General features: G+C 48.6%; 1 protein-coding gene across 1 annotated transcript in view; it reads left to right on the top strand.

The window, feature by feature from the left end:
* The window catches only part of LOC135376593 (uncharacterized), a 30,338-nt gene that overhangs the window by 3,902 nt on the left and 11,594 nt on the right, over positions 1–14,842 (top strand). The window contains exon 2 of the mRNA XM_064609121.1: positions 11,325–11,426. Coding sequence (XP_064465191.1) covers positions 11,325–11,426 — 102 coding nt within the window. The remainder of the gene's footprint in view (positions 1–11,324; positions 11,427–14,842) is intronic.

Here is a 14,842-nt window from a genome sequence, read left to right as displayed (position 1 = left end):
GTAAAGATTGTTGCAATCTATGTACGATATGTACACCTCCTCTTTATCGGGATCGTAGCCACTGCACAGCGGGTTGTTAGCCCGTAAATGACGCCTGCTCGCCTGACAGAGTCCGCCTCTAACACCCGATTCGATGGTCCGGTACATGTCCTCGTCGATGATCAGCTCCAATTTTGCCAGCGTGTAATTTAGAGCGCATTGCCACGAATAGGATGCCAGAGAAACGCAATGAAGCAATTCCAAACCGCGCGCGTCGTAGCACAGGCGTCGGAAGTGCTGCATTACGTCAGCATGTAACAGGGCATCCGTTTTCAGGTACAATGCATTATAATCCCTCAGATTCGAGCATCCAAAACGTTCAAATACGTGCAGCGCGTACTGATAGTCTTCATCACTTATATCCTCCCCCGTCAGATCGTTTCAAAAGGCGGATTTTGCCGGCAGAGCCAATTCGTCGTAGACCGCGAAAGAGCTAACGTGGCTGTATGGGAATACACCTTTACGAAGCAAAATTTTGTAGTCGTCTCCAAATACCTGCTTCAGGCATTGGAACGCCTCTGCGCCCCCCATGGATTTGACGGTTTCCACGAGCTCTCCCAGCGACGAATTTAGGTACTGCATGGTATCTCTGAATAGGAAGGTGCCAATTTCGAACGATCGGATTTTTTCCATGGAACTGGCCACGATGAAGGGAGCTCGCTTCCACCCGAGAAGGTGAAATTCCCGCAGTAGTCCGGCCAAATTGTAGGCCAGATTGTGCACCATGATGGGCAGTTTTTCCCGCGTCGTGCACGCCACGTTACAGGGGTTACACAGCGTCGCGATGTAATTTGTCTCGCCGGCAGTACAACGCTTGGAATGGTCGTGGTGCCGGACACGGGGTAGATCTTGCGCGAACTCCCGCCCGCAGTACGCGCAGTGGGTGGCTCTGTGCCGTGCTCGTTGCTCATCATTCAGCACCATTTCCGCGGGGCAGGCGTTCAGGGCGATCATCTCGTCCCGCATTTCCATCAAAGCTCTGACGCACTGCCTCACAGAATCTTCACCGTGGTGCGTCCTGATGCGCATCACCTTCGAGTCGTGGGTGCGTACGAGCACGGCACAGAAGCTCGAGGTGGCGTGACGCTGCATGCCAACACCACTGGGCGCGAGTACGCTCTCCGTGTCCAACACGACGACGTAGTTGTACTGCTGCTTGTACTGTATTTTAGTAAACTCTACAAAGTTTTTGCCAGGTTCGCAAAATTCCAATATGATTTCGTTTACGTCCGCGCACAGGCGACGATGTTTCGCCATGCTCTCTTCCTTGTTAAAAGAGCGCGTGCAACGCTCGCAGACGAAACGCTTGTCTTTCCTAATCAGTAACCGCTCGAGGGACTTGATTCCAAAAAAATGCTGGTCTATAGCCAATAAGTGAATTTTCTTTTCATACTCGAGTTTTGGAGGTCGCGACACGTGCACTCCCTGATCGACGTAGTCATATACGTACACGGATATCATGTTTTTGTCTTCGAATTCGTCCAGGTCAGAGTAGGAAACGGGGAAGCGACTAGGCCACCAGTACTCCGCTGCATAATTTTCATATTTTTTTGACCATGTATTCCAACTCTGTGGATGCAGGAGGGCGAGCGTGTTGTATTTAAAACACTCACCCTCCTTACGTGACGGTAAATGAATATTTGTTAGCACGTTCCTGCGCTTAGCCAAATGATCGGGAAGTGTCCCATTGCATCCGATTTTTTTCGTTTTCACGGCGGAAATGCACATTTGAACGTTTTGGACGTCGGTGGACACGAACCCGCTCCCTTCCCGCTGATAATTTTCTACGCGTCCCGTGGACTCCTGAATCACATCCATCAGGGTATTCGCGATGGCTCCGTCGCTGTGGACTTCGCGAGCAAACGCCATAAAGTGGGCAATGTGCGCGATTATCTCCCCACGAGTTTCCTTTACCATTAAAACATCCGAACAAATGCAAAACCTAAAGGGTATTCTTTGCGCTCTCAATATAGCGACCATATCGTGAAAGTGACTCATTAAATATTGTCGCAAATCCTCTACTCCCTGATCGTGAACAGATGCCAATAGCACGTACCTTTTAACGACACTTCTAAATGCACTGTCAGTCTGGAAGAAGGGCAGGAAAGATGTATCCACGTCGGGGTGCGATCGCATCACGTGAGCAGACAGTGTAGGAGGTGCGCCGTCCCGAGAATCGTCGTCCGATTCATCCTCGATATCGTGCGGATCAAAAAAGCAGAACACACACCGAGGCACTGAAAATAAACGGATCCGTAAAAAACGTGCAACAAGTGAGGCGAATAACTTACTTTTGAAGCGAGTGAAAGCAGACTGTTCCCCCCTGAGGCGATCGCGCGGCTTATAAACCAGCAGCCATGCTGCATGTCAGAACACGTTGGGGCCATGTGTTTTATATCAAAGCTCGCATATTCCCATGCTTTGGCAGTCGTAAATCATGTGTTCCGAGAAATGAGGTCACGGAGGAGAAATGAGGTCACGGAGCTTCATCGGCCATCCCAACACGTTGGAGCCATCTGTTTTATATCAAAGCTCGTGTACTCCCATGCTTTGAAGGTCGTAAATCACGTTCTCCGAGAAATGAGGTCACGGAGCTTCATCGGCCACTCTGCACGTCAGAACACGTTGGGGCCATCTGTTTTATATCAAAGCTCGGGTACTCCCATGCTTTGGTAGTCGTAAATCATGTGTTCCAAGAAATGAGGTCAAGGGGCCTCCGCGGTCGTGGTGCACGTGTCAACACGTTGGGGCCATGTGTTTTATATCAAAGCTCGCATATTCCCATGCTTTGGCAGTCGTAAATCATGTGTTCCGAGAAATGAGGTCACGGAGGAGAAATGAGGTCACGGAGCTTCATCGGCCATCCCAACACGTTGGGGCCATCTGTTTTATATCAAAGCTCGCGTACTGCCATGCTTTGGAGGTCGTAAATCATGTTTGTCAAGAAATGAGGTCATGGAGCCTCGGCCGCGGCGCTGCATGTCTCAACAAGTTGGGCCATCTGTTTTATATCAGCAAGCTTTCTGTAACCAAAAACAAAGGGTTCGCTTATGCACTTTGGTTTCCAAGAAGTTCCAAATGTCCTTCGCGTGCGCGCGCGCATCATAAATCACATGCTGTTCCTGCGTGATTGTGTAAACAGAATCGCACCACCCTTGCGCTCCTCCAGGGGTGCTTTATATAAAAGTTGCAATATATACAACTCATTTGAGGTCTGTGAAGCTACTTCCGTCGGTTGACTCTCGGTGAAGCGCACAACGAGAAAGGTATGTTTCACTATTGTCTTCAAGATGAGGAAAGTTAGGTAATAGTTGTCCTCATTTTCAGTTCATTTGGCGTGCGTAGAAACTTGCGCTGAGAGATATGTCATCTATTTTCGAGAAGCTGGATAAACTGAAGAAACCCGGTGATAGGGACATTCAGAAAATGAGCACTGTTCCGAACAACGAAAAGCTCGACGTGTTGGACTTGCGCAAAGTGGATACTATGTACGGGGAATCCGTGTACGTGGAACTCCTGACGGACAACGATAAACGCGTAAAGGTGTACCTACCCAGTCGTTGTAAGCGACTCACAGATGAAGATTTGCAAGAAATGCGAGAATTACCAGATCTGAAACTAGAGAAGGAGAGATTCAGGGATGGTAAAAGAGTCGCATCGCCCGACATCATCTTTACTCACGCGAAGAAGAAGTGACCGCGAGACCAGCGAGCGTCCCATATGTAATTAGCAGTAAAATAAAAATACATGTATTTCTCATTTTAAGTGTTGCGTTATTGTAATGGATTAGGAAGATAGGCTGATATGATGGGAAGCTGTATTGATAGAATGATATGATAGGGAGCTATAGCGTGTATTCATTGACTAAGCAAGTATAGTTTGTGGGGGAGCTATAGAGAATAAAGGACACCAGGCGTTTTTAAGCGACAAACAACTTTTCTAGCAGCTTTATTGATTTTAGGTCATTAGCGGCGAGATTATCGGAAAACAGGGATACAATGCTCTTCAGTGATTTTCCTTTCGCCAACAATGTCGCCGCGATACAACAGTACACACCACACATTGGAGAATACAGGCTTTGGATACAGACATCATTATATTCGTCGACGGTGAGGCGTTTCAACTCGGGTTCGATGGGCGGCAATCCGAAGGAATCAAAGTAGATGTGGTCATCTTTCATTTTCGCGTACAGAATCCAGTGCTCCCCAGCCTGCTGTCGCCGATCGGTGTTCACCACGATTATACCCGGTCTATCCAGTGCGGGCAGACGGTCGTCTCGAGCGTATACACCGCGAAAGAGCGCCGAAGTGTAATCGTTGTACTTCAGGAGTCTCTCGATATCTTGCTCGAACATTGCTAATCCAGTGTGACGTTCCTGTTCTTATCTATGGACATAATTCGCACACTCTCGGACAGTATCAATACGGTCGTGAGTTCGGCCAAGGCACGTCGGAACTTGAGTTGCAGACGAACGTTTCCACGCCTGATCGGTGACAGGTGGACGGAGGATTGATCCGGATCCAGGTCGTAGTACAGTAGGAACTTGTTTCCAACGTAGTGGTCGTATTCGTAGGAGACGTGCTTCTCACAGAGCTGCTCCAGGAAGTTGAAGTAGCTTCGGTGGTTCAGGTTATTGCTGAAGTCGAACGTGTCTATTCGCTGCGTCCCGTTCACGGTGAGCGTCGCCGACTCAATGTCGCAGTTCACGAATCGGTACGGGTCCCGATTGAATGCTCCCTGGTAGGCTAGGGTGGGCACGAATGCGACCACCACCTTAGAGGGTATCTTCTCAGGAAATAAATCTTCCAGGCATGCATCCAGGTTGCCAACTGGTAGCGAACGAATACGCGATTCACTTCCGGCCAGTGTGTAGAGAGCCTTGCGCTTCTGCAATTCCGTTTCGTGTCCGAGGAATAGGCTGGGAGACACGGTGATTTTCTTTATGTACAAGGTGGCACTCATGATTTCCACTTTGTGCGTGTGCTGCTCCTGATCGGTCTTCATAATGCGGAACGCGTCGGAGCCTTGATAAAAAACAAGCCTAATTTCCACTCCCGATATGAGTAGCTTAGGCTGCAGGAAAATGTCCGAGTTGATCTTGGAAACCAGGTCGATGGTCTTGCCGCCACGTGTGAGGTTGTATCGTTCGGCCGGTCCACGAGCGCGAATGTTGTTTTCCGTTTGACGCGCTTCTTCTTGCGTGTACAGACCTGCTTTATGCACGGTATTTTGCTCCGTGGTGCTGGCGTGAAGCAAAATATCCAAGTAGCTTCTATAGCTATACAAATCATTATTCGTAATCATGGTCTGATTCAAGAAGACGGCTACGTTCTTGAAAAGCGAGCTGGCGAACGCGTTGACGGGGTAGACCTCGTCGTAGGTCGTCCGATCGCCAGCCTGTGTTTCCGGTAGCGAACCATCGTCACGTACGATGCGGACTTTCGTCACTATGTACGCGGAGTTCAAATCGAGATAGTGGTGCCCCAAATTCGAAAGCTGGAACTCTATGACGGAGGATATGTCAGCGACCGGGTAGAATACCTCATATTCCCCCTTCAGTATATGCCACTGCGTTCCCGGCACGGAAAATAACTGTGTTTCCAACTTATCCAACAGAGGAGTGTCGGGATGTACGACGTTAATCGTGTCCATCTCGCAACTAAATTGTGGCTGCGCAACCAGCGTGATTTATGCCGTCGAAGACGTCCGGTTTTCTCCTCTTTCTTCGCCCGCCAGCCCCTCCGAGGTCGCGGAGAATTTCACGGCCCGTATCTTTCGCCGATCTTTTAAGCGCACTTCGGAAAGAGTCTCCCTCCGACAGATTTTTGGCCACGCGCTTAGCGGCCGCAACAGCCGTCTTTTTTAAGTAGGGCGATACGCGTTTAAAGAGTGGAATAGCGAAACGCCCGAGCTGAGAAAAGAAATTGCCTCCCCTCTGGTACACGTGCGACCTGTATACCGTTGGAACGCCAAATCCGTAGATTGGTACCGCTTTAGTGTACATGCTTAAAGTGCAGCGTCAGCGTCGATCTACCGCGATTTTGTAGCGGTAGCTTGCGACCCGTGTCGTCGCGTATGGAGACGGTGATTGAGGAAATTTCGCGCTGCACTAACTTAAAATACTGAACGGGAAGAAAGCTGAAACTCAGTTGTTCTTTCGTTCTATCGAATACGAATGGAATTAATTTCAGTATCGGATGCCGCCCGTCTCCCACTACGGAGGGCGCGACGAGATCCGTGTATATCATAATACAGCTAATGGGAAGATCTATGGTCACTTCGTCGACGCCCGTATCGTTTTCGGCAAATACGGTTTTTGCGCCGAAACCCAGTAGGTACGCAAAGTAATCGGATAATGTAAGCGACACGTTTTCCCGCAAGCTCAACGAACACTTCCTCGCCCATGCATCGTACCTGAGGGAAGCCTCTGGCTGCACACGCTCATGGATGGCGCTCACGAGAGCTTCGGGTGTTTCGTAGTAATTCGGTAGAAGTGAAATGCGCCGACTTTCCGTCTCTCGAGTGTTTATGTGGATGCGGTACGTCTTCACTATGGGATTACACGTGATGCGCTTTCGGGATCCTTCAACACGGACGTGCTTCCCCTGAATGAGGTCCAGGAACTCGGTCGACAAGTTGAAATTCACCGGGAGAGAGAGCGAGTAAGTGTTGTCTTTGTATTCCACCCTTGATTCTGTATCGTTCGTCGCTCTGAAGAATTCGTTGAATGTGTCGGTAATGAGCGATTGGGGTTCTAAAATTAGATCGTTATTGATCACTATCACCCGGCGAACTCGCATCATAACGGCTCTTTCCTCCGCGAGCGGTAACACGTTTGGGACGGCGCGTACTTTACCGCCCTCCGGATGATCTCCATCGATGTCGACGATTCCAAAGGCGAGATGCAGCGGTCTGTCGATTAGTTTCGCCGAGCGCACGCGCGACGGTAGCTTAAACGCGTAGTGATCTTCCTCGTAAGTCCACTCTATCCCATATTCGGGGAATATTTTATTCAATAGCGTGTCCGTGTCTTCGAACGTGAGCTGTTTTGTTTGCCACTTCTCCGTTGATAGCGTTATCAGGTTATCAGGCGCTTGGTTCACGTTCAGGAAGCTGTTGGGAATGGAAAATCCCTCTAGACCGACGACGTACGAATCATCCAGGTGTAGCGGCCTATCTAACGCGATCGTTAAGTCATTCAGCGTGTTGGACGGGTACAGGTCCATGCTAGCGTTCGAGAGCAGATACACGTAAAATTCATTTTCTGACATCGCTGGCGGGCACCCATGAATCGTCATCTTTGGCGTATCCGAACCAACAAACCAAGTAGTGCAATACCCCGTTAATTTTCTTCTTTCTAATCACCGCGGATATGAGTCTCTTATCGTACGAGGAAAGATGGTGGACGGGCTGCAGCTCCTGCTCGTAGAATGATCCCAGTATTTCTTTTCCCGTCGAATCTTTCACGTACACTACGGGCGGATCGGTCTTTCTCGTTCGTGACACCTCGAACACTTCGGCCGTCCACCTTTGATCGTAGCCTTTGGCGAACACGCCGCGATCTAACGCGAGCCTCACCTGGTCCCCTGCTTTATACTTGCTCTCGCGCGGGGTCGTCTTACGATTCAATCTGTTGAACAGAGCTACTGCATTTCCGGCGTTCACGTTTTTCGGCTTTTCGCCCGTGACGGAGTGTAACGAGTCATTATAGTCGGCCACTATCTTCGGCAGCGCGTTGATATAATTAAACTTCCCGTACTAGTGAAATGCCTGGCTATTCTTTCTCTAATTGTTCTCTGGACGCGTTCACAGGAGGCCGCTTTCATTCCGCTCTGTGTGCTATAGTGATTTAGTAGCGACTGAAAGTACTGACGAACGGGGGAACCCCAAAATTCGCTCCCGCGATCAGTGAGCAAATTCTTCGGAATTCCGTGACGGAAAACTCGTTGGAAGGCTTTCTTTACGTCTTGCGGGCGCTTTGTGCGAATGGGGACCATGTACAGATACCTCGATAGCGTATCTATGACCGTTAGGATGTACCTGAAGCCCTTGTTAAATTTCTGATATTTACGCATATCCAGAAGGTCTACCCGATATATATCCCGCACGTGAGTTGCGATGATGGAGCGCCGCTTAAATTTTTTCTTCACTGGCTTGTGAAGGGTGTAAGCATCTTCTTTTTTCAGCTGTTCCACGGCTTCTGAGCGCGTGAGCTTGTGATAACGTCGGTACCGATCCACTCCACCTAACCCTTTCTCCTTGATCTTTCTATAGGGCCCCATATTTGCTCCAGTGAGCAATGCGGTGTATTTTCAGAGCGCTTATAATTTTCGATACTTATTTGTACCAGCGGGGTTTCTTGATGAGTGCGCTACGACGTGCTAAGTAGCTCACGAGAGCCACAATGTTTGAGCGATTGATTCGCTTCCCTCTATATACTAGCACATTATCCGCCTGCCAGGTGAAAACTTTCTTCAATTCTTTTAGCACAGATTTTGCGCGTGCTTTATCAACGCCGGAGGGTAGAAGATTAAAATCGAATGGATTGGGTTCCGGTTCAGGCTCCGAATGGACAGGTTCCAGAGAGGAGGAGGAGGAGGAGGAGGATGATAGTGAGCGCGCTTCAGCAAGTAATAGAGGGCTTCCAGTATTTTGCCCACTTTTACATCGTCCGAATCGCTAGATTTCAGAACTTCACCAATTTCTATTCTATGAGCCATGACCGATGGCTTTGGATATCGCTCGCCCGGCGACTCCCGCCACGAGACTTGATAGCCCTGAGAGGAGCAGTGGAAGTATGGGAATGAGACCACCTCGTTGTCCCCTAATATATTTCTTCAACTGCCGGGGGCACTTATGAAGTGACTTGTAGGCGAGGAAGCGGAGGATTTTTTTGCGTTTCTTCAGGTTTGTATCAAGTTCCGTCGAAAGTGGGATATTTCCGCGTAGAATATTCAGACAGATTTCCGAAAGGATTCGAATGTCGTCGCAGCTGAGCTCTTTAAGTAACTCTGCGCGGTGCGTCGGTTTGCTGGCGGCCAATACTTTGAGGAGCGTGAGATGTCTTCTAAGATCGGCCGTCATTTCGCGGGCGTAAACAGGAACTGCCGGTCGTGCGGTAAAATACCCGTTCGCAGGCTACGAGAGGGAGGTGTTTGCGCGTGCAGATCCACAACTAAATAACCGTGCGCATTCTCCGTCGCCTGGTTATATGCGTCGAGAAAATAGGAGAGCCCCTGTTTCCCGAACACCTGACGTCCGAAGGTTTCAATCTGTTGTATGGACCGAGCGTTCCGGAACAATACGATATAACTGGCGTTCAGCGATATCGTTCGAAAAGCGGCATTGTGATAGAACAAGGCTTGTGTGATCAGGATCACGGACGCAATCTTATGATGGCTACCACATACAAACGACGACTCTACCTCCGATAGAACCCCCTTTTCCGTGATTTGATCGTCAATAACTATGAGAGTGGGATATCGCTCATCCCAATCTGCGGGTATCCTGTCCATAAACTCCACACCGTCGAAATCCTTTTCCCAACCGGCTGCATACTTTCGTACGTAGAGTATCTTCTGCGGTGGAACGCTAAATAACTCGGGGTGTCTCATTATATTCTGCGTGAGCACCGTCTTCCCACACATGGAGGCGCCGGAGATGAGAATTCGAGCGGGGTGCTGGAACTGCATGCGCATCGTGGAATAACTCGAGCAGACTGTGTAGCGAGGTGTGATGCATCTTTATTTTCATCCATAGCTCCTAGCGTGATTGATGATCGTCTCCAGGACTTCCTGACATAGTTCCTGAAGCTCGCGCAGTGATTGCTCCCTGTAAGCCGACAGGTACTCATCCAAGATTTCGCGTATGATTTCCCGCAACTTGTTTGCGGTGATACGGGAGCGCAATATGTGGCAGCACATCTCGACGAAGTTCTCTGTGACGCCTTCTGTGACGCCTCGAAGTGGAACAGCGTGGAGTTGATGCACCTGAGTCGCGCCATCTGGTGGCATGAGGTAAGTTTGGACGTCTGAGATAAAGCCGCGGCAGGGTCGCTGCCGAGTGCGCCATCTGGCGGGCGCTAACGAAGGCTATGTTCAGCGGGCTTAGTCAGCCAATCAGTGGGCTTAGAATGGGGCCAATCGGTAGGCTTAAATGGGGGACGGCCAATCAGAGGGCTTAGAAAGTCTGGAAAATGTGGAGAGTGATCAGTAGGCTTCGAATGGACCAATCAGCGGAGCCAGTTAATCGGCGTAAAGGGGCGGAGCTGTGCTCAGCGATACGCATGCACCAATCAGCGTGAAGTGGGCAGAGCCGAGTAATTAGCATAAAGAGGCGGAGCTACAGTCAACCAATCAATGATCAGTAGGCTTAGCACGGGCCATTCAGCGTGAACTGGGCGGAGCCAAGCCAACTAATTAGCATAAAGGAGCGGAGCTACGGGCAGCCAATCAAAGATCAGTAGGCTTAGCATGGGCCAATCAACGTGAAGTGGGCGGAGCTAATGGAGGCCAATCAGATCAGTAGGCTTAGCATGGGCCAATCAACGTGAAGTGGGCGGAGCTAATGGCGGCCAATCAGATGGCTTTGGATTTGGCTTGCGTTGGCTTAGAACTGGATTGTGTTGGATTATAACTGGATTATGGCTTAGAATTGGATTGGAATTGGATTAGAATTGGATTAGCATTGGATTGGAATTGGATTAGAGAAAACTCTTGGCTATAGGACTTCTTTCTATACTACTCACGGGTGCGGCCATATTTATAGTCACGTGTGGGTTGACATTTCCTGTGACGTGCGACGAGGACCTGTCCCAAATGCATTGCCTTCTCCCAGCACGTTTTCGTCTATGGAGCAAGATTGGACGCTGCACCTGTGCCGTCGAGGCAGGGGAATTTCCTTGCCTGTTAGGCCGACTTCGGCGAGAACCGTCCTTATATCCATGCCGAAAGTAGAATACTCTTTTAAACTTCACACAAGTGTGCCACATAAGGTGTCGAGTAAAAAAGACGCATAGCCGTAGGGATGATCACATGCATTTGATTTCAGGCTTGATCCGAAGCACGCAATTGGCGTCATGCGCTGCGTGAAGTCCTGGCGCTAGCGCGAAGTAAACTAAAAATAAGACGTTATAGTTCAGTCCAATCCCGGGCCCCGTGAAAATTCATCTAATGCTGTTGATTCTGAAACTTTACTGAAAATGCTCATGGGTGTCATTTTCATGTTGGATGTGTGACAATGATATGGTGAGTGATGAATACACGTCTCGTCTGTCACCGTTCTAGGGCCAAGGCTCTACAGTGAGCGAATCGTGTACCACGCTGTGTGGGGTTTCGGGACACACGTATAACACCAACTTCCTTGGTCCATGCAAGGCTCCGCAGACTGTAAGTGCATAGGGCAGAGTCAACACTATCTAGATGGATAAAGCCTTGTCACCCGTGGATGTGGCGTAGCCAATCAGAACAGTGTTTTTCACGGCGGTAGCAAATCCCGGTCGAAACTTCAGCTTCACCGGTCCTGGGGAGCATCTCCACTCTTTTTTCCAAATTGGGTTATGGATGTGCTGTGTACATTTCAGCACGGCCATCAACACTTAAAATTCTGGGCCCAGTAGGCCTCCAAAGACTACGTTTAGTTTTCAGAGCTTCGCCAATACAATGTCTATACATATAATCAAATCAGTGGTCTTTAGAGCAACGCAGGTTTTACCTGGCTGCTTCATCTGCATTAAGAATCAAGACCATCAGAACCCAACATATCAATGTGTGAGAGGCACACCGTTCAGACAGCATTTCTTGAACAGGCATTCAACCCTGTCTTCTTTTAGCGTTCGAATGTCACAACCAGGTGATCACTATGGCTTTCCAGAGTACAACTCTATCATCCTTGAGTCAAGTAAAAAACTCATTCATGGCAGCCCCTCCAAAATGTAACATGTACCTCTCCAGATACAACAAACGTGAAACTGTGAAACAACAAACTGCAACAGGAATTTGAGGTGCGAAAGGATAGCTTTGGCAGCGACATAGAGTTGTACACTGATGGTTCAAAGGGTGTTTCCGAGGTATCATGCGCTATGGTCACATCGTGTGAAGGTCACCATGTCTGTCTTCACAGCAGAAGTGTATTCCATAATTTTAGCCCTTAATTATATCTTACAAAATCGTATGAAATTATCAGTCATATACCCAGATTCTTTGACTTCGCAGACTATCTGTAGCATTTATTGCACAAAAGACCCCATTGTCCATCGTGCAAGGAACCTAGCAAGTACAGAGTTTTTCGGTTACTTTTCTGCTGGGTACCCTGCCATGTTGGGATACCAGGAACAGCCGATCGAGCAGCTGGTACTGCCCTAACATACAGCATAACGCCCTTTGACATTCCATCAAAAGATCTCAGGCTATGTTTAAAAAGCAGCAGACACTGGCAGAGCTTTCGGGACCAACAGACGGGACGTTTTATTACGCACTATAAAACCTATAAAACCTATTCCTCCATCTGCATCCAATGAACTGTATGAGGTGCTATCCTGTCGGCTCCGCCTGGGACACACCTATCTCTTACGGGAAGTAGACTGTCCCGAATGCAGTGACTGTGGGGAACAACTCTCAATCTTTCACATCCTCATTGTATGCCCAGCCTACCAGCATCTCCGTGAACGCCATTTTGTTTCGTGCAATAGAAACTTCGAGCCACTGCACCCGGCTCTTTAGCTCAGCAATGAAAGTTTTGTACCCTTTGAAAAGGTATACATGTTTTTTTAGAGATACCGAGTTTTTAAAGGATCTGTGATTTTAATTACTAACCTAGCACTTAGCACAGGTTTAGTAAGCACAAAAATTTTACCTAGGTAAAACATGCAGTACTATTTGACGCATTATGGCCTTATTAACTAATGCACCACAAAAAAACCAAATCAAATCAAATCAAAGCTTTTAGCTGTCGTAGCCACGTAGACGAACCACTGCCGTCCAGGCGTAGTAAATAGAAAAACTTCAAAATCAAGCTCAAAACTGTCCCATATTTCTATCGTGAGTAATTTTGTGGAAAGCGTTCTCTTTATCGACAGATTCGTGTCTACAGGCCCCAAGTTAGTTGCAATCATTTCGGAGTTTGTAACAGGGTAAACCGCAATCAGACGAAGTCAGGCTTTGTGTCCACGTAGAGAAGGAGGGAGACAAGGTAATAAGCAGACCTTCTGTATCTAGGTGGCGTTGGCAGAGGCCGCCAAACCGTTGGTGTTGGAAGAGCGCAATACAGCGTAACCGGCGCGGATTTTTTCCCCGTGCCATTGTTATATGGCGTCTAGTTCCACTACACCGTTGTCGTCATTAGCGATGCGACGCCTTAGCACCATGTGCGGAACACAGGGATTACACATGATCAGTGTTCTCTTGCTGGGTGATAACAATCGTGCCGTTCGTACGAATACGCTGCTGTCTTTTGGCTGTTGCCGTGTCAAAATTCCAGAACGCCTTTAGAAAAACAGAACAAAGTTATTTTATGTGCCGCTAAACATACGAGAGAATGACGTTGGGACGGGTTGCACACTTGCAATACAGGGCGCTATTAGCGACACTTCCCCGTTAACGGCTCAAACTTGGCATTATGGAGCCCCTATTGCCAAGTCTAATCGAATACGGGGAAACTCCTGGCAAAACCTTATGTGCTGCTGCCGACGCTCCCTACATCGGCCTAACATACGCTTTGCAACACCGCTCAGAGTTGGGCCGATGTCGGGTCAGGATATTGGCCAGATATGATTGGGACATGCTGCCGATGTCATTTCGACATGCTACCGATTTGTGACCGATGTTGCGCCAACACAATTTTGTATTTTTATTCGTGTGTTGGCAATCATAAGGATCAAAACAATGTGAGACTGGCTGTTTGCGAGGAAACTACATATTATTTCTACCATTGTTTATTACTCGTTTTATTTTCTGATGGTTTCCTTTATTTCTCGTATTTCCCATGGTGCAATGAGCGCGGCATTACAATAAGCAAGACGAAAAAAAGTTGCTCCATAAAAAACGAAGTGCAAGAAAGTTTCAAAAGGTACCGGTATTCCTTTCGAAACGAAAACACATACTATATATTTCATGTCTTACGAGCTTCCGCAAATTCGAGAGCCCTGTTCGTCTCGGAATCAAAATGGTGGAGGTGACGTGTCTCATTTTGATTCGCTCATACATACAAACAAGGCTCGAATGAGGAATTGCTTCGCATATTAACTCGACATCAACGTACCTAGACACGAATGTGTTTCCTACTTGCTTTCAGCGCGGGACACCAAGTAGGTCGATGGAAAGCCAGTGTCTGCGTCATGTTGTTTGCTGCGGTCAACATCTAGCCGACGATGCCAACTTCAGTGGGATGTTGGTCCCAAGTTGGCAGTGTCGGCGTCATGTCTCTCCTTTCTGTGATCATCAAGCCGACATTGTCAAGCTATGAGATGTCAATCGCGCGTTGACATTGTCAGCGTCATCTCGCTGGTGTCGGTCAACATCAAGCCGACATTGCCAACTTCAGCGTGATATCGGTCGCAAGTTGGCAGTGTCGGCTAGATGTCGCGTGTTCCATCAACATCGAGCCGACACTGCCAACTTCTGTCGTATATCGGTCACAAGTTGGCAGTGTCGGGGATATGTTGGGCCGACATGCCCAACTAGCTGCCGATATCGGCCCGGTGTCGTGTGCTGCCTGGGTTTTTGGTGTGCTGAGAACCGTCCTGGACCATGTCGAACAGTGGGAACACATGTCAGAACGCTTTTTCAGTACAGTCCGGTACACACAA

This window comes from Ornithodoros turicata, chromosome 1 (genome assembly GCF_037126465.1).
Source record: "Ornithodoros turicata isolate Travis chromosome 1, ASM3712646v1, whole genome shotgun sequence".
In the NCBI taxonomy this organism is placed as follows: domain Eukaryota; kingdom Metazoa; phylum Arthropoda; class Arachnida; order Ixodida; family Argasidae; genus Ornithodoros; species Ornithodoros turicata.
Note: the sequence above shows the minus strand (reverse complement) of the source record. Positions and strands in the feature narration are given on the sequence as shown.